The sequence below is a fragment of the Leptonychotes weddellii genome, chromosome 15 (assembly GCF_054177405.1).
Source record: "Leptonychotes weddellii isolate Sample4059 chromosome 15, ASM5417740v2, whole genome shotgun sequence".
NCBI classification, from domain to species: domain Eukaryota; kingdom Metazoa; phylum Chordata; class Mammalia; order Carnivora; family Phocidae; genus Leptonychotes; species Leptonychotes weddellii.
The window spans coordinates 734527-752818 of NC_138383.1; the positions used below are offsets into that span (position 1 = coordinate 734527).

At 65.4% G+C, this 18292-nt stretch overlaps 1 protein-coding gene across 8 annotated transcripts; it reads right to left on the reverse strand.

Moving 5' to 3' along the window:
* Positions 1-198: 198 nt before the first annotated feature.
* Positions 199-10067, reverse strand: SLC16A3 (solute carrier family 16 member 3). 8 transcript variants are annotated; one of them, XM_031035794.2, is made up of 7 exons: positions 8629-9308; positions 7152-7401; positions 4414-4564; positions 3199-3446; positions 2637-2780; positions 1547-2305; positions 199-924 (listed from the first exon to the last, which is right to left on the reverse strand). In XM_031035794.2, exons 4-7 carry the CDS (start codon positions 3419-3421, stop codon positions 668-670), a joined length of 1383 nt encoding a protein of 460 aa, XP_030891654.1. In that variant the 5' UTR covers positions 3422-3446; positions 4414-4564; positions 7152-7401; positions 8629-9308; the 3' UTR covers positions 199-667. The 8 variants fall into 8 exon arrangements, with proteins under 8 accessions (XP_030891654.1, XP_081660317.1, XP_081660318.1 ...); XM_081804191.1 differs by lacking the exons at positions 4414-4564; positions 8629-9308 and adding exons at positions 4924-4983; positions 5579-5702 and having other exon boundaries at positions 3199-3450; positions 7152-8387; XM_081804192.1 differs by lacking the exons at positions 4414-4564; positions 8629-9308 and adding an exon at positions 4924-4983 and having other exon boundaries at positions 3199-3450; positions 7152-8387.
* Between the last annotated feature and the right edge of the window lie 8225 nt (positions 10068-18292).

Genomic DNA, 18292 nt, shown 5'->3' on the forward strand with positions numbered 1-18292 from the left:
TGCCAGCCACCGGGGCCGTGTGTGGACGCTGAGCCGTCTGGGCTCCAGCAGGGCAGGGTTCAGAACCAGCAGCTTAGAAAGCTGACCCGGCTGACAAGGGCCAGAGCCACTCTGTAAAAACCAGATTGTTGAGAAAAGGAATTTGGAGTGAACAGACCCCTACCCCACGTAGAAAAACACCCTAGCTCCTTGAAGACGTTCCTTCCAAGGTGGCTCCTCCCACACGCAGGTTTATTTCAGACCTTCAGAGGTGAAGGGAGTTTGGTTCCCCAGGCACCCCGCGAGGGGCGGGCTGGGGCGCCGTGGCGGAGACAGGGCAGGATGGGGCGCAGCCAGCCACGCGGGGAGGCCCCTTCCTGAGACCGTGCCGCTCAGCCGGCTCTCCCCAGCCTCGCCCTCTGACGCCCGCCGTATTGTCTCTGAAGCGTGGGTTTCTAGGTCCCTGAGCTCAGCGGTGGGCACCGGGCTGCTCCGGGGTCAGCAGGCTGGTTCCCTGGTGCAGACGGCTCGTAACCTCGCGGCTGGGCTTCACCAGTTTGGAATGACACGGTTCCCAGCCCACCACCTCCCCGGAGAAACACGGACGGCCAAGCTAGGCCTGTTTGTGAAATAAACATGAGCGTTGACGTCTCTGTCCGGTTCCATCACCCCCGCTGGCCTCCTGGGCTCAGACGCTTGTTTCTGGGGTGTGAACGACCTCCCCGTTTTTCTCGGGCTCTGCTTTCAGGAAGTGCTCCACCTCCCGAGAGTCCACCCTCACGTCCGCGGGGGGCTTGTGGCGCTCCTCTTCCTCCACGGCCGCCTCGGGCCTCTTCCTAATGCAGAAGAAGTTGCCCAGCACCAGCACGAGGGAGGAGGCCAGCACCTCGGCCCCTGCCAGGACAAACACGTACTGGTAGACGTGCGTTGCATCCAGGAGCTTGCCTGCAAGGGGGTTACAGCGTCAGCCGGGCTGAAGGTCACCCTCACGGTCACTGGCTACTTGTGCGCCACTGTGCTGTTGGGGACGGCCCAGGGGCACCCTGTCCCAGCCTCCCCGCCCCCCCAGGCAGCACGGACCGGGAGGCTTGGAGGAGGGCTGGAGCCGAGCAGGTGCAGGAGGCAGGCGCCCGGAGGTAACCTGACCACACAGCCTGTCACGGGAGGCCTCGTCACCCACGGCCCCCACAGGAACTGCCTGGGCCCCAGAAGGGCCCCAGGACCACGAGGCACAGCCCAGGTGCTCGCGGGGTCCCGTGGGGGGGCCTACAGAGACAGCTGGAGAGACCCAGGCCAGGCTGCCCGCCCAGCCCACACCCCAGGATTTTCTCAGCCTTCACAGAGAAGAGCAAAGGCCCAGCATAACCGAAGCTGGCCCACATGCGGGGATGGTGGCGCCCTCGGGATTCACGCGCGTGCCAGCCTTTGGCCCAGGAGGTGCGCGTGGCCGGTGTTCACTCCTGACACCTGCTGGTCACCTGGGCAGGGGTCCCTGCAGCTAAGAGCCCTCCCGCGGTGGGCCCCCTCCCCCAAGAAGGCTTGCTCCCTGCTGCGTCCCACCACTCACCTCCCGATGGGGGCCCAATGAGCACGGCGATGGCCTCCAGCAGCAGCACGAGGCCAATGGCACTGGAGAACTTCTGGGTGCCCACAATAGCCATGAGCACCTCGAACTGCAAGGCCCCCACCATGCCGTAAGAGATGCCGAAGAAGATGCAGAAGACCACCAGGCCTCCGTAGTCGCTGGCCGTGGACCCCGTGAGGTCAGTGAAGCCATTGAAGAACATGGAGAAGCTGAAGAGGTAGACGGAGTAGGGCCGCACCTTCTTAAGGCCTGTGATGAAGCCGGCGGTGGGCCGGGCAAAGATGTCGACGAAGCCCAGCACGGTGAGCAGGAAGGCAGCCTGGGTGTCGGGCACACCCAGGTCCTTGGCGTAGCTCACCACAAACACGGGGGGCACAAAGAGCCCCAGCACCATGATGGAGGCGGCCACGGCGTAGATGACAAAGCCACGGTCCCTGAAGACGCTCAGGTCCAGCAGCCGATGGGATGGCCGCTGGGGCGCAGGCCCCGAACCCGGCCTGGGCGCCTCCAGGGGCCTCATGAGCGCAGCGCACACGCAGCAGTTGAGCAGGAGGCCCCCCAGGATGAGGAAGCCGCCCCGCCAGCCATAGTGGTCCTGCAGCAGCTGCCCCAGTGGGGACAGGGTGCACAGGAAGACAGGGCTGCCCGCGGCTGCCAGCCCGTTGGCCATGGGGCGCCTCTTGTTGAAGTAGCGGTTGAGCATGATGAGTGACGGCTGGAAGTTGAGCGCCAAACCCAAGCCTGCGGGAGGGGCAGGCGGGTGAGGCATCATGCCAGCCTGCCCGGCCCCTCGTCCCTGTCCCCCGTTTTCCACCCTGAAGTTCTAGGTGAGGGTCTGCAGGTGTCCATGTGAGGGGACCCAGTGTGTGTCCAAAGCCCCTGTCCCCAACTGACATGCGAGGAGAGACCAGTGGGGAGCAGGGGACAGACTGATGCCAGGGCAGCTGCCCGCTCCTGAGAGGCCCTGCTCTGGGTACAGTGCCCCAGTGTCCAGCCACCTGAGCCATCGCACCCGGCCACAGAGGGGCCAGTGTGCCACGGCCTGCCCCGCCCCCGGCCGGGCCCCACTCACCGGTAATGACCCCAGTGGTGAGGTAGAGCTGGATGATGCTTCTGCAGAAGGACGCAGCCACCATACCCAGGGACGCCAGGAGGCCACCCGCGAGCATGACGGGCCGGCAGCCAAAGCGGTTCACGCACACGCTGCAGAGTGGGCCTGTGGGGGGCGGGGGCACAGGGTTGGGCCCAGTCTCTCCATGCTCACGGAGAGACCTGGCCTGGCGGCCGGGCCAGGGCTGGCCCCACCCTCCCCTGACGCCCCCGCCCCTGCTCAGCAGACACACCAGGAGCCCAGGGTGCGAGAGTCACACTCAGACGCCTTCCTGAGCAAAGCACGGTCCACAGCGAAATGTCCTGCACGGACTCAGCCTGTGCCCGGTTTGGCTCTGTGGGGAGCCACGGCTTTTGGTCAGGAGCCCCTCCAGAGCTCCCCTGCAGGCACCCTGGAACCCAGGCTGCAGACACCGGATGCTCCTGCCGGTCCCCCACTCCAGGCCTTTTTGAGTGTGAAGCTCTTAACCAGAGCTACCCTTGGTGAACTCCAGAAGTGACCACCGGGCGTGACAGCCCCGTACCTGTCCCGTACAACATGGCCAGCAGGATGGAGGAGATCCAGGCTGTGTCGCTGTAACCGATCCCAAACTCACGCATGAGCTCCTTGAAGAAGACGCTGACCGCCTTGGGGAAGGCGTAGGAGAAGCCCGTGATGACGAAGCAGCCAAAGAGAACGGCCCAGCCCCAGCCCCCATCAGGGGCCTTGATGCCTGTAGGGCCCTCGTCAACCACGGCACCACCCATGGCCAAGAGGGCGGGTTGTGCGTCCCTGAGGAAGGAAGTCAAGTTGACTCAGTTGTCTGGCCTCGGCCACAGCAGGGCCCTGCTGCCCGAGCTACCTGACAGCCCCGCTTCTGGCCCTCACCTGCCTTGGGCGCAGGGCAGGAGCATCTGGGCTGACGGGCAGCTGCAGCCTTTCCTCCCGCCCCCACTCAGGCCTGGCCTGCTCCCACCCAGCTGGCTCTAAAGGGCAGTGGCTTTTTTGGGCTCAGCACAGTCTCAGGTTACCTCCCGAGGAGGACAGACCCCAGCAGGACCATCAGCCCAGCCCAGCCCAGCCTGTCCTCCTGCCTGACCCCGTGTGGGGGAACAGGCTGCACTTTCTGTCCACTGTGGGCAGGTCCTGTGAGAGGGGGCCTGGGGCCCCACCTGGGGCGGTGTCCCTGGGGGCCTAATCTAGCGGGGCTCTTGATTCTGTCCTCTGTCGCGCTGCCCCCTGAGTGAGAGCCTGAGGGAGCGGCGCGGGCAGGCCGGAGTCGGGGGGCGGACAGTCCTTACCGCAGAGGACGCCCCCGTGCCCTCTGGCGAAGGAGGGGCTCCTCCCTCCCAGTTATCCACAGGCTGCAGCTCTTCCAGGAGAGCTGGGCGGGTGGGGGGAGGGGGGGTCTCTGCAGATCAAGGAAGGGGAGACCCCAGGCAGGCAGCAGGGCTGAATGAAGGGATAGGTGGGCAGGGGTGCGGCTTCCGTGCAGCCCGCTGGCGCAGACCAGGCTGCTAAGGCGAGGAGGGTGCTGCCTGCGCCCACTGTCGGCCGGGAACCCGCCAGCAGCCCCGGGCCCACTTCCTGCCCAAGCCACAGCTTAGCCCCGTTGAGGCACCGTAACTTGGAACGCTGGGACCAGACGTCCAGCTGGAGACCCCAGCCTCCCCTCTTCATCCCTCGCCTCCACCTGATCCTAGCACCGGAAATCCCCTGATCCCAGAGATGAGACTGGTGGCTGGTCCCCCCAGCTCACCGGACAGAGGCTGTTTCCAGAAGAGGGCCGCCTCAGTGCAGGTGTGGGGAAGGGAGGGCAGCCCCCGGGGCCTGGACCTGTTGGGTCCAGCCCGCTCTGCTGCCTGCCACAGCCTGGCCGCTCCCCACCGGCGGTGTGCGAAAGACCAGCTCTGGGGGAAAGAAGTCCCAATGGGGAGCATTTATCAGTTCTGTGGTGTAAACGCTCCACCTACCCGGATGTCCAGGAACGTCCCAACCAGGAGAGTGCACGGCCCCAGTGCCAGCCACCTGGCTCCACCCCCCGTCCCCTTTCCGACATCATCCTTGACCTTGCCAAGCCCCCTGGGCGGCCCATTTTCTGTGTGCGAGGCTTAGAACCTGGGGCAGGACTTTGGAGTGAGGACAAGGGCCTGAGCGCCCGGCCCCTGGGAGTGCAGGGTCACGGAGGGGGAGGAGGAGTGCGGAGAGTAACCCCCCCAGCCTCCACCCTGCCCCTGCCCCCAGCATCGCAGCCACAGGTGCCGCACACCTGTTGCCCGGGGGGGGGGGGGGGGTCTGTGCGGGGTGTCTGGGTGATTCCAGGCAGCAGCTGCTGTCGAAGAGAACCTCCGTTAGATGACGGGTCCCTAGGAGCCAGCTGGCCGCCAGGCCGACACAGCCCACTGGAGCAGAGAGCGGCCCCGGCCCCCACCCCCGGCCGGGCCAGGCTTCACGGCCACGGGCACCGCGTCTGGGAAACCCAGGAGACAAGCTCTCCTCTCCCTGGACTCCCAGACCCCATGCCCTTTGGCACCGCCCCCCCACTTCCCACCGGCTCTCCCAAGTGCTCAGAAGGCTCGCGGACCGGAGAGCAAGATGCAGGGTGTTACTGAGGCCAAGGGCTGTGCAGCCCCTGGGGGGCACAGCTGAGAGGTTCACGGGGGCACCCGGACCAAGGAAGCCCCTGGTCCTCCTGCAGACATGCCCACAGCCCCCCCAGGTGGCCCATTTCTGCATCTAAGGCATCCCTGGAACCCGGGACTGGACTCTGCCTGGATAGTCTGGCCTCACCCCCGGGTTCTGTCCTCCAGATCCCTGCATCAGACTGCAGCCATGTGCCCGAGGCTGGGACGGGACAGGGGGGCGAGCGCCATCCCACAGCCAAAACACACGGGATGTGGACACCAAGCAGAGGTATCCCTTACCCTCGTTAGTGTCAAGCTTCAAAGGTGGCCGTGGGGGCCCCGAGGGGCTAGTTGTCTCGGGTTGTGGGTTTATAGACGTTTCCTCATTTTTTAAAAAATAAAGTAGCCAAAGCAGGAAGTGTGTCTGAAACCAAACATTAGCAGCAGCTCAGCTCTGTAACCCCAGGGTCACGGAAGAACCCGGGGCCCCCGCTGAGACGTCCTTGGCTGCACCAGCCACAGCCGGCACCAGAGGAATGGGAGCCCCCAGCCTCTGATGCCCCGTTCTCTGCTCATCTGCTGCTCGCCAGGGCTGGACCCCCCCCGCCCAGAGGCTGCCCTGGTCTTCAGGAGACAGATGCTGGCCACCCGTGCGACCCAGGACGTCCTCCGAGCCAGCACCCAGGAGGGTGAGGGGTAGAGAAGTAGGTGCCACGGCCTAGCTCCCACCCACCCTAGAGGCCCCAGAGGCTCTTCAGACACTTTCCTCGCAGCTAACCCCCAGCCTGGGGTGCCAGCCAGGCTAAAACCCTTCCCGTTGCCCACACCAGCCCGTCCTCAGTGAGGTTTCTCAGGAAGGGAAGGAAATGGGTGGGGCCTCTAGGTTTGGAGCAAAAGGGTTTCGCCCAGGAGGGCTTTGCAAGGCGGGGGGGGATGTAGAAACGGGGCTGGGATTTCCAAGAGCAAAATGGCCTTGTCAGCCCAGCTCGCCCTGGGGGAGGAAGGCCGGCAGAGGCCCAGACTGGCGGATGTTCTCAGGACAGCCCTGCCACCGGCCCTCTAGAGCCAAGATGGGAGGCGTGGCCCCCTCTGGGGGTGTTGGGGGCCCTCGCTGCAGTGCAGGGGGAAGTGGTGGCAGCATGTCTGTGGGTACACACCAGCCAGCTGGCCTCGTGATGACATTCACCCTCCCTGGGAAGCATGCGAACCACGTCCCCAGCCCAGAAATAACCCGCCCTCGGGGCCTCAGAAAGCCGATCTCCCTGGTGGGGTGTGTGTGTGTGCCCGCTTGTGGGTCAGGTGAGGCTCCGGGAGCTGCCCCCGCCCCCACTTAACCAAAAAGGTCCCACCGCCCCAGGCAGCTGGAGCTGAGCAGAGGTGGGCCCAAGGAGGCATGTGCACGGGGATCCCTGGGAACACCCCCTGCAGCGGACCACACATTGGAGGGGCCCTTGTGCTCTCCCAAATCAAGGGCTTCTGCTAGCTTCTCCCTCAGCGGTCCACTGGCTGGCTGACCCCCAGCTGGGGTCAGCACTCCAGACCCCAGACCCCGAGCCAGCCTGGCCTCCTGCCAGGCCTGTTCTCCAGCATCACCCCCTCCCCAGTGTCCCCTTTCTCTGCCTACTCTACTCAGCCGGGTTTTGAAATGCCCTGCCCCACCCGCTGCATCTCCACCCAGAGGGCTAGTGCAGAACTCACACAAACAACCTGACCCCTCACAGCCCTGGCCTTGGCCAGCCCCACATCTTCTTGGCTTCACCCATTTCCAGAACCCCTCCCGCGGCTTCACTCCAGGCTGTAGACCCACTGCCGTCCCCAGTGCACTCTGGCCTGCTCCCCATTAGACCTCTGTGCCAGAGGTCCTCGCACCCACCTTGGATCCCGGGTCTCTGGCCTGTCAGGTTCCAGGGCAGGCCGTGTCCCCTAGGTTCAGTGTGGTGACCTCCAACTCTAGAGCCTGTGGCCTATCCCAGGTGCTCTGCAGGTTCCCCTTCTGAGGAGACTGGCCAGTTATCTAAGCAGACTTCCAGTCCTTGGAGACCAGCTCCAGGTGGGCGGGGCATGAAGGGGCAATTGCATTCCTTCCTGGACTCTTCCTGCACCAGGAGGCCTGGGAGACACGCCTGGGCACCAAAGAAACAGCCCCATTGTGGCTAGCACCTGGCTTCGTTTGAGCCCCGAGGTCCCTGGAGCATAAGGGGGTGGTGGATGGACATAGGAGTGCCATGCCTTCTGGGGGAGGAAGGGCCCCCCAGGCCCCCTTGCTTCCTTTCCCCACTGCCCCTGTTGTGCAGACAGGTACCAGCCTATCGGATGTCTTTGCCTGCCCAGGGCTCAGAAAGCACCACTGGTCAGCGGGCTTGTTCCCTTCCCAGAGCCTGTGCAGGACCCCAGATGCCGCCCCCCCCCCCTCCGCCAGGTGCAGAGCTGGGGCTGGAAGGGGGTGGGCCTTGGGCACTGCCCCAGGCATGATCCAGGCCTGTCAAGCCCAGCCTGGGCCCTCCGCCCCACTTCCACTGACCACGAAGCCCCCCGGGGCATGTCTAGTGCCCTCAGGGCTCTCGGGTGGGCTCACATCTTCTTGCAGAGGCCAGTGGAGCAAAAATGCTGGCTTCATGCGTCAGACTGGACGCTGCACTGGGGCAGCCCCAGGTGACGAGGAGGGGGCCATGGGCCCTGTGGGCGGCCCTGTGGGCAGCTGCGGGCTTGCCGGTCAGGGCACCCTCCTCTAGAAGGCCCAAAGGGGCCAGGGAGCAGTAGGGGCTGGAGCAGGCCCCGGGCAACCCCCTCCAGCCCTGGACCCTGCCCATCACATGGCCACCTCGTCCCACCCCTCGACTCGCTAAGGCCAAGGCCAGGAGGGGCCTCTGCATCAGCAAGCCCGCTCGCCAGGAAGGGCCCCTCCCACCGCCACCCCGGTGGGCCTGGTGGGGCTGGGGCGGTAGAGACGGGGAGGGATGTGGGAAGGGAGCAAGCTCCGCCCGCCCCGGCCCAGCGCGCTCGGCTTGGCCGAGGGACGTGGGCGACGTGACCGCGCCAAGGGAGGAGCCGCCACCGTATTGCCTGGAGTAGGCGCTCGCCCTGTCTATTACCGTATAGGCCCGGCGTGCGGGCCGCTGGGGTCAGGGAGCTCCGGAACGGCCCTGGGCGCTAGTGGACGCCCGTGTCGCCGAAGGAGATCCTGCGGCCCCTCCCGCGGCCCCCCAGGGCGGGGCCGACCTCATTTTCCCTCCGCAGGGGCCCGGCCGTGTGGGCGCCAGCTCGGGCTGGGAACGTTGACTGAGAACTCGCGTCTGCAGGAAGGCTTCCCCGCACCGCCCATTTCACGGATGGGGCCGGAAGGTCTGTACCTGCCCGGCGGCACTGTGCGGAGTCCCAAGCCTCTCCACTCCTGGCCCACCGGCGGTGCCTCCGATGGGCTGGTTGCTCTGTGAGGCAGTCCTCACCCTACTGGACTCCCAACCTTGGAGTGGCACTGGCCCTTCTCCTTTACGCTGGCCAGGTCACTGCCGGGACCCTCCCTGGAGCAAGTAGGGCCTGGCCCGGGGGACCGCACAGGCCCCCCTTTACACACACTCCCTGGCTACTGTCCTGGAGAGCACGAACCCCCCTCTGTTGCTGCCCCTCCACACTGAGGTTCTAGCTGGAGTCCGGCAGAGCCAGGTTGTCTCCCGAGTACCAGGCCCTGCCCAAGGTCACAGCAAGTCGCTACAGAGCCTGCCCTGGGACCAGGCCTCCCATGGCCCAGCCCGGGCTCAGCGCACACCACACGCCCCCGGGCAGGAGGCTCCACACCTGCCTGAGCCACCCGTGCCCTCAGAGCCCTTCGGGGCAAGCCTCCTGCCAGAGGGGCTGCTGCCCAATCACACTGCCCACCCACAGAGTGATGGCACGCTCTGCCCCTCACACCCAGTGTGCACCTCGGATGTGCAGCTCAGTGCCTCTGGGCTACCCCTCTGTCCGTCACCTAGATGCCAGGCACCCCCAGTGGCCATGACCTGACTGCTTCCCTTCCGCTCACAGCCTGCCGGCTACTGGCCTCATCCAGCATCCAGGAAGGTATATGGTCAACCCACTTTCCTGGTAAGTAAACTGAGGCCCCGCCTGGCTTCCCATGGGCCAGGGGCCTGGCGGGGGGTGGAGGGGTTGAGACGAGCCAGGGTGTCCAGCCTGATTCAGAGGGAGCCCCCTACCTCTCTGCCCCGGGCCTGGGCTGGGAGCCGTCGCCCGAGGGCGGGTGTGGGACGGCGAGTGTTTGGGCGCGGCGAGAAGCGGGAGGAGGTGAGGGAGACAGAGGCCCGCGGGCCAAGACACCACCACCGCCCAGCGCCACGCCGGGAGCGCACGTGCACCCCGCGCCCTCGGGAGGAAGGAGCCCGGCCAGGCAGCAGCCCCATCAAATACCGTCCGCCGCCGAGCACAGAGCTCTTCACACGCGCGACCCGGCTCGGCTGCCCCGCGCATCCGCCTCCTGGCCGGGGCCCAGCCCCTGAAGGCACGGGGGCCGGGTCCGAGGGCGGGGCCGGGGCGCGGCTGGCTCCCCGGAACCCCTCGGTGGTGGCCGCCGCGGGGATGGGGCGCCCGAGGCCGGGATGGGGAAGGGGCTGGGGGCGGGAGCGCGGGCTCGGCCGAGGGTCCCGAGCCCGCCCCGCCGAGCATCCGCGCCGCGCCTACCTGCCGCCGCTCGGCCGCCGCGCGCCTCTGTCCGCCTGGCTGCCGGGGGGACTCGGAGCTCCGGCCGCTCGCGCCGCACGTCCCCCGCGCGTCACCGCCGCCTGGCGCCGCCCCTGCCCGCCCCGCCCGGACCCCGCGCCGCGCGGGAGGGGCGCCCGGAGCTCCCGACGGCGCCCGAGCTCTCGCGGGGCGGAGGGACCCCAACGCCCACCCTCAGCCCCCCCGCGCGGACCCGGGCCGGGGAGGGAGGTGCGCCCTCTCGCCCGGCCTCTCCCGCTCCCCCCGCGCGCCCGGGCCGGCCCCCAGGTCTCGCCCCCGCCCCGGGGCTGCACCCCCGACCCTGTGGGGCTCCCACCTCCCCGCTCAGCTCTGGGGCGCTCAGGCCTCCCTCCCCAGGCCCCCCTGGAATCTCGGCCCCATCCAAGCCTCGGCTTCCTCCCAGGCTGGGGAGTGGGCCGGGCCCCCCCGCGCTGCCGGAGGGATCGTGGACAAGGCAGTCAACCTCTGAACTTCCGTTTCCCCATGTGGGTCCGCGCCCTGCGAGGCCAGATAAAGGCGGTGCCCTCCCCTCAGGCGCCCAGAACCCGGCCGCGGTGGGGTGGGACGCCAGTCCCGGGGCGCTCCCGGTCCCCACACCCGCCGACGCTCGCCCACGGGGGAGGGCGGGTCCCAACTGGTCCCAAGTAAGGTGCTTCAAGCCCCATTTCCTCATGTGTCTCATGGAAAGAGCTGGCTCAAGTTTGAGGATGTGCCAGGGAATGTGGCCGTTGGTGGCAGCCGCCCAGCCGGGACCACAGGAACACTTTCCACCCAGCTGACTTTGAAATGACGCTCCAAGTCTCCTGGGACTACAGGAGGCTGAGACATTGGCGACTCTGTGCTCATGGGGTGGGAGGGCAGAGAGCATCAGTGGAGGGTAAAGGGGTACCCCTCCAGGGTAAAGGGGAGTGGGCAGGGTGACAGTATTGGCCTCCTGGCTGAGTCCACCATCCGACTGCCCCTCCTGAGATGCCAAGTCCACCAGGGCCTTCTGCTTTCTCTTTGGGATGCTAAGAGACCACACCCGACGTGTCCCCTGTGAAAAGAGGCCTGGCACTCACAGAGGCTGGGCTGGGTCTGCCCCTACCCCTGCTTGGGGCCTGACCACCCTCACCCCAAAAATGCTAAAGAAATCGCCCTGTAAGAAAAAGGTGAACAGAGCCCAAGTCTCCAGCTCTGGCACAGGGTCGGTCCTAGGGCTTCCGGATGAAGGCCTGGATCCTGGGTATCTGTAGGGGCACTTGGGGGGGGGGGAAGCAGATGCCCACAGGGTCTCACAATCCAGCCCAGCCTCAGGAGTACCCCCCATTTGCCTACACCAGCTGATGTTCAACCCACAGGCTGGAGGCGGGGGTACCCTAGTGTGGGAGGGCATCAGAGGGGGTGGTGAGGCCTCAGGGTGCTTGGGGCAGGGTGCAGCTGCAGAAAGGAATCCCCCCACCTGTGGTGGTACTTCCAACCTCTGGAGGGTGGAGCACCGTCCTCCCCTGCCTCAGGTTATTTAGACACACACCCTGCCCAGCTCAGGCACCTCTTATCCCTCTTACCGCCACCCAGATGCCTCCCATCTTCACGGAACTTGGGGGCTATTGCACCCCACCCTGAAGACTGAAGATTCCTCTTGGGTAGGAGCTGTGCAGCCCTCAGCCCCTGACCCCCAACCCCTGCCCCCACCCCAAGACCGAAGAGCACAGAGTGGCCAACAAGGAAAGGCAGGCGGGGATGGCTGGGGTCTTCCTGCTCTCTCCCAGTCTACCTAAGCCTACAGCTCGGTCTTCTCTGAGCTCCAAGACCTGGGAGGACCCCACACCTCCCCCAGTGATTGGAGGGAGTGCTTGGGATTCAGCCCTTGCGGCCCTAGGAGGGAAGGGGCCTCGCAGGTCCAGCTAGGAGAGCTGGGGGCGGTCAGCCAGGGACACCTGGTTCTACAGGAGCCCTGAGGAGGGAGAGGACAGTCCCCCAGACTCAGAGCCCCTCAGGCATGGTCTTCTGTGGGTGTGTGTCCTGGGGCCAGCCTGCCTGTCCACCCAGAGCTGAGGCAGAGGGCAGGCTGGTCCGACACCCGCTTTGCAGCCTCCTCCCCTGCCCCAGTAGAGCATTCCAGGGCAGAGGGCTTTGACTGGGGGTGGGGTGGAAGACCAGAATGGGGGCTGGCAGAGTGATGACTGCTGGTGTGTGGGCAGATGGTTCTTCGTGGGAAGCCAAGTGGCTGACAACCAGAGGAAGACTCTCCCCAGGGCTTCATCCGGACCAGCCCTGCAGGGGAGGGCCAGGAGCCTCTGAGACCGGAAACCCTTGGCCTCACCTCTGAGGCCTCTGCCGGTCCCTTAACAAAGGTGCCCAGCACTGGGAGGGGCTCAGGTGGCCAGGCTCCATCCTGCACCCAGCCCCACGCGGCACCTTCAGGTTTGGGCTGAGCCCCCTACCCTGAGCTTCCCCTAGACCCTTCATTCCGCTCAAATGGTGCCCTGTGCATTGCAGGCAGGAGTGGCTGCAATTCTCCAGGAGGGGCAGAGAAGGCCAAGGGCACCCACCGCAGACCCAGCCCCGATGCCTGTTCCCCGCCAGTGGCCCTGGGCCAGCCCCACACCCCAGGCTGCCCTTTTCTGAACGGAAGGGAGTGGAGGACCTAGAGAGGTGTAGCCATCCTGGCGAGGGAGTGGCTTCACAGGATGGCCCTGTCCTGGGTGAGGGGCACTTCCGGATGACCTGATCTGGCCCTGGCCCTGCCTTCCCCCACGGTTAGCCACACCCCTCCTCTCTGTCTCCTGGACTCCCAATTCCTTGAATGGTTGCAAGTCACAGCTTCGGATCCTGTCAGGCCCCGCAGGGTGCTCCGAGGGGCCTCCAGGGCTGTCCCCAGCACCCCGCCCAGCCAGCTGCAGCCCCCGGGGGATACACTCTGCCTTTCTCAAGAGCTACTGGGTCTGGAGATGGACTCGGAGGAGGGTTGTCTGCTCAGCCCATCGTCTGCGGCTCGTCCCATCTCCATCTTCCCTGTGCATCCAGACAGAGGTGCCAGGCTCTGCCAGGCTCTGCTTCTCTCTCCAGAAATGACCCTGGACACCTGGAGAGACTTTGAGGGCAGTGGCCACAGGGAAGAGGGTGGAGGACAGGCTTCCTGCTCCTACCTGGGGCCAGACCTAGGGCTCCAGGTTGCTGATGGAGCCATGCAGATCTCCCATTCTCGAGTCCTGGGACCTCACCACTGGACTCCAGGCCATGCCACCCACCGGATGGACAGGACCAGGGCCAGGACCGGCCAGGGCAGGTGAAGAAGGCCACACCACGGCCCCTGCCCTCCTTAGGGAGCTGGTGCTCACTCCCTACCACACCTTCACCCACTCCAGGGTGGAGAGGCCACCTTTGCAGATGAGGCCAGCGGGAGCAGAGGACCCTCATCCAGCCAGGGCAGCTGGCCCAAGGCCGGGGGTTTCTTTTTTCTTTTTCTTTTTTTTTTTAAATATTTTAATTTATTTCTTTAACAGAGAGAACACAAGTAGGCAGAGCGGCAGACAGAGGGAGAGGGAGAAGCAGGCTCTCCGCTGAGCAGGGAGCCCCATGCGGGGCTCGATCCCAGGACCCTGAGATCATGACCTGAGCCAAAGGCAGACGCTTAATCATCTGAGCCACCCAGGCACCCCTAGGCCAGGGGTTTCTAACCACTTTCCTCCCACCCCCTCCCTCCCCCAGGGCCTTTACCTGGGATCTGTTCAGGCTCCCAGAAAAATAAACACATTAGCCGCTTGGCCGGCCCGAGCTGTGAACAGAGGCAGAAATAGGCTGCAGAGGCCAGATCCCAGCCCAGCCTGGCATGACTCACCTGCAGTCCCCACCAGGGCAGGTGTTGGGCATGGTGGCTGGGTGGTGTCTATTGGGGGGTGGGGCTGGGTATATCTGGACTGGGCGTATCTGGGGGAGGGTGGGGGTTTCTGGGGAGTTGCGGGTGTCTGGAGGGACACTGGAGGTATCTGGGGTTTGGGGTGTCTGGGGGGCTGGGGTACCTGGGGAAGGTTGGGGGTTTCTATGGATGGGGGTGTCTGTGGGTAGGAATCTGCGGGTTGGGGTCATCGCAGGTTGGGGGTATCTGTGGGTGGGGCTGTCTATGGATTGGGAGTGTCTGTAGGTGGAGGTGTCTGGGGGCTGGGGGTGTCTGGGGTGGGGGTGGGCACTGCTGCCAGAACATTCACTACCCGAGGTCAGTGGGATAGCTGGGCAGATGTGCCCGAGAACCTGATCCAGTTGGGGAAAGGAAGTGGCAGAAAGCAAAGCCAAGTGGAGACTGGCTGGATTCAACCCTGAGACCTCTCCGGACCCCTCTCCTGTGTGGGAAGTGGGGGCGGTGAAGCCCGCCCGACTGCTCTTGGACGACAAAGGTCCCGCCCCCCCTCCTGCCCCCGCCCCCGCCCCCCAGCTCAGCCTTTTGGCCTAGAGGCTGGACAGGGAGCAGCCCCAAGCGTTTGGGCTCTCCCTGCCCCCACCTGCCGCCCCTCAGGCCCTGGTCTTGCCCCTCGTATGCTTTTCCTCCCCCTTGCTCCACTACTCCTGCCCTCCACCCCATGGATGGCCACAGGGGCTCTACTACTCTGTCCTTCCCAAGCTGTGGGGCCCTGGGGGTGGGACTGGGGCAGGTTTGGGAGGGGTATGAATTAGGATTACTAGGATTGGGATTGTTACTTGCTTCCCACTGGTGGGAGCCTCTGGCCTCCCTCCTCCCCACAGGGTCCTCCTGGACCTGGGCCCTCCAGGTCCCACCTGCCTTGGTCCCCGTGGTCCCTGTGGTCGCCGTGGTCCCAGCACCAGCAGACAACACCTCTGCTGCCTGAGGTCCTGCCCTTCCTCCCGGTCCCCCAGGCACAGAGGCAGTGGCTGTGGCATGTGACTGGTGCTCTTCTCCCTCACCTGCCACTGTTTGCCCCGCTCCCTGGCTGATGGAGCTGTTGCGAAGGAGCTGTGGGACATCCAGGCAGGGACCTCAGACGCCACCCGTGAAGGGCTGGGGATGGGGGCCCCTCCTGTGGCCCGGCCTGGCCCTGCGCACCCTCAGCTGCCCGGGAGACTCGAGTCCCAGCAGAAACTGGGGGCCCCAGGACCTCGGCTGGCAGTGGCCTGAGGGTGGCCACCCATGCCTACAACTCTACCTGCCCTTCAGGTAAGGCATGGCACCCATCCCCGGCCAGAGACAGCTCAGAAAGTTGGCTGAGCCTGACACTGCACAGAACCTCACTTCGTTAGGGCACCTTGCCCAGGGGGCTCCTGGCAAATTCATGCTACCCCTGTCAGGCCCCCAGACCTAACCCCCAAATGCAGTGGCCACTTCTCGGCCCCAGCCTGCAGGGGTCCTCTGCCTGGCTCTCCCCCTGCAGCTCCGAGGGCTCTCCCAGGCCTCCTGACCCCTCTCCTCCTCTGTCCGTGCCATCTGGGGTGTGGCCTCATCCACTCTCAGCGCTCTCAAGACCATCCTTGTGCTGGCGACCCCGAGACACACTGGAGCTCAGGCTCCCCAGGACCCCACACCTCTCGGCCCCAGCAGAACTCCCTCTGTGACCCTGCTCAACCCCTCTGAAGCCTTCCGCACGTAAGGCTACCCTCCGGTTTCCTCTCCTTTGCTCCAACATCCAGTCCCAGGCAAATCCTGGGCTCCTGTTGCCCGGGGCCATGGCCCCCCAAAGCTGGGAGAGCCTCTGCCTACCCTGGTGCCTGGAACGGTGCCTGGAACAGAGCAGGTGCTCCGTGAATGTAGGTGAGGGAGGGACGCTTGGGAGATGGAGCCCCCACACGCCAGGGGAGCCACCAGCCCTGTCCCTCCCTGGTCTAGTCTCCTCTCTGCCCACGCAGTGCCAGAGGGAACCTCCCAAACCACCCCTGTGGTCCAGCGCCCTGGCTGGGCCTCTGTCCTCTCTTCCTTGGCCATCGCTCAGGTCCAGTCTGCTCAGGTGGGCTGCCTGGTGGCCCAGCTGATGGAGCTCCGTCCACACACTCTGTACCTGACCTTATACTCAACTGGGCTCTGCGTCCCTGCTGAGGTGTGGCACAGGGGCGGGCCCACCTTGTTCCTTGATTTTACTCTCCAAGGATCAAGCTCGGCTTACGTGGGCTGCCCCCTCCATTACAGCCCCCTCAAGTCCCCCTCCTCTCAGTGTGGGGCATTCCAGGCCCAGGGGACAGAAGTAGAGACCTGGGCCCTGCCTGGCACATGGAGATACCGTGAAGGGTGATACCAGGTGAAAGATGGGCGTCTCAGCCTTCTGCAGGCCAGAGTGGCGGGCAGGAGGGTGGCAGCCAGGCCTTGGCTGGGGGCTGAGCCAGTGGGGCTGGGCTGCGTGCCAAGTGTGAGCGTTCCTACAGCCCACGGGGAGGGGAAGGCCTTGCCCCACCTTCCTGCTCTGACCGCAGTCCCCCCTCCCTGGTGACTCAGCACTGAGAGCTCAGCAGAACCACCTGGGGGGGCTGGGGAGGGGAGGTGGGATGCGGTTGGGGGACTCCGACAGCTGAGCCCAGTCCTGTGCCTCACACAGGGACGCCAGCCCTCAGGTGGGTTTCCACTGGGCGTGCGGGGGCCGGGTCCTGTCCTAGCTGTGTGTGGGCCACGAGAGCCCCTTGGCTGCCCTCACCTCCAAGCCCAGAGAGGTGAACCTCACAGTCTCCGGGATCCACAGTGTGAACCTGCCAGTCCCACGGGGTCCCCCAGCCTCTGGGCACCACCTCATAGGCTACAAAGGAAGGTGGACGCCCACTCCCTGGTCAAGACAGCCCTGGGGCCGGGCCTGGTAGGGCACGCCCCTCTTGGTGCCCTCCTGTTGGGCAGCGTGCCCCTCACACCAGCCCTGGGGGGACGTCTGACAGCTCTGTATGTACCTCTGGGCTTTGACCTCTGGTCCCTTTGTCCCTCCAGGAGCACTGCCCTGCCCCCGGGAGTCCCCCCAGCCTGCTGCCCGGTTCAGGTTCTTGGAGGCAGGGACCACATAGCTGGCTGTCCAGGGCCTGGCACACACTGGGGATTGAAGGACATCTCCCACCAGCCCTCCGTCTAGGTACCCTTTTCCCCAGGATCCCACCAGGGGGTTACCCACCCCTTCTGGAGGCATCCTTCCAAGAGGCTCCTGCAGTGGGTGGCAGCCCAGCGTTCCCTGCCCCCAGGACCTACACGCAAATGGGGAAGTTGCTGTGGACCCAACACAGGTGAGGGGTATAGGGCAGGGTATTTCCTAATCCCAGAGGGAAGTGGCTTGCTCAATGCCATGCAGGTTTGTGCCCACACCAGCCCCACCCCCGACTGCTGTGTGTGGGGGGACCCCATGGGAGGCCTACAAGGGGCATCCCACAGCAAGGTCAGCTCCGGGGCCAGTGTTGGAGGAAGGAGCTGGAGTCCCGGGCCGTCAGGACGGGACCTCCTTGGGCAGCCCCCTGGTGCTCCCTCCATCTCCCTGGGGTACTGTCCTGGGAAGGAGCGTAGCGTCCAGGCCAGGCTGCCCACCCAGGGGCCACTCTGGCCACCAAGTCAAGCTGTATTACAGGATCCTGGAGCCACAGCCCAAACCCAGCCCTCTGAGCCTCGGCCCTTCCTGGCTTATGCCCTGACAGCAGAGTCAGCCTGCCACCCAGTGTTGAGGTCCACTCAGGGCTTTGGCGCTGGGGGCACAACAGGAGCACGACAGCCCCTCTGGCCTCAGTCTCCTCATCTGTAAAGTGGGGAGAGATCCGGAACCACCCGAAGGGTGGCCATCCCCTGTGATGTGCCAGGAAGCACGGCCCTCTCACTGGCCCTCCAGGCCTCCTCCAGTGTTGTTACTACCCCAGAACGATTACTGAGCTCCAGCTGCCCTGGGAGCAGTGCAGTCCAATCTTGGCTGTGCTAGTTGCCCTTGGGCTGGGCAGGGTCCCTCAACCTCCACGGCTCTGTTTCCACTTCTGTGACAAGGTGACCACAAGGTGGCCTGGGGGACCTGGCCCCAGGGGGCTGTTGGCCAGCGCAGCCCAGGGGCACAGTCTGTAGTAGGCTGACGGGTGGCCCCGAAGAGACAGGTTCCGGTCCTAACCGCCAGCTCTTCGGGATGCGACCTTACTTGGAAATAGGGTCTTTGTGGTTGTAACCAGTTCAGATGAGCTCACTCGGGAGCAGGGTCCTAATCCAACATGACTGGCGTCCTTATAAAAAGCACAGCACGTGGAGACACAGGGAGAAGGCCAGGTGCCGACGGAGGCAGACACGGGAGCGACGTGGCCCCAGACTGAGGGACACGGAGGAGTGCGGGTCCACGCTAGAAGCTGGAAGAGGCAGGAAGGGTTCTAGCCAGGGCC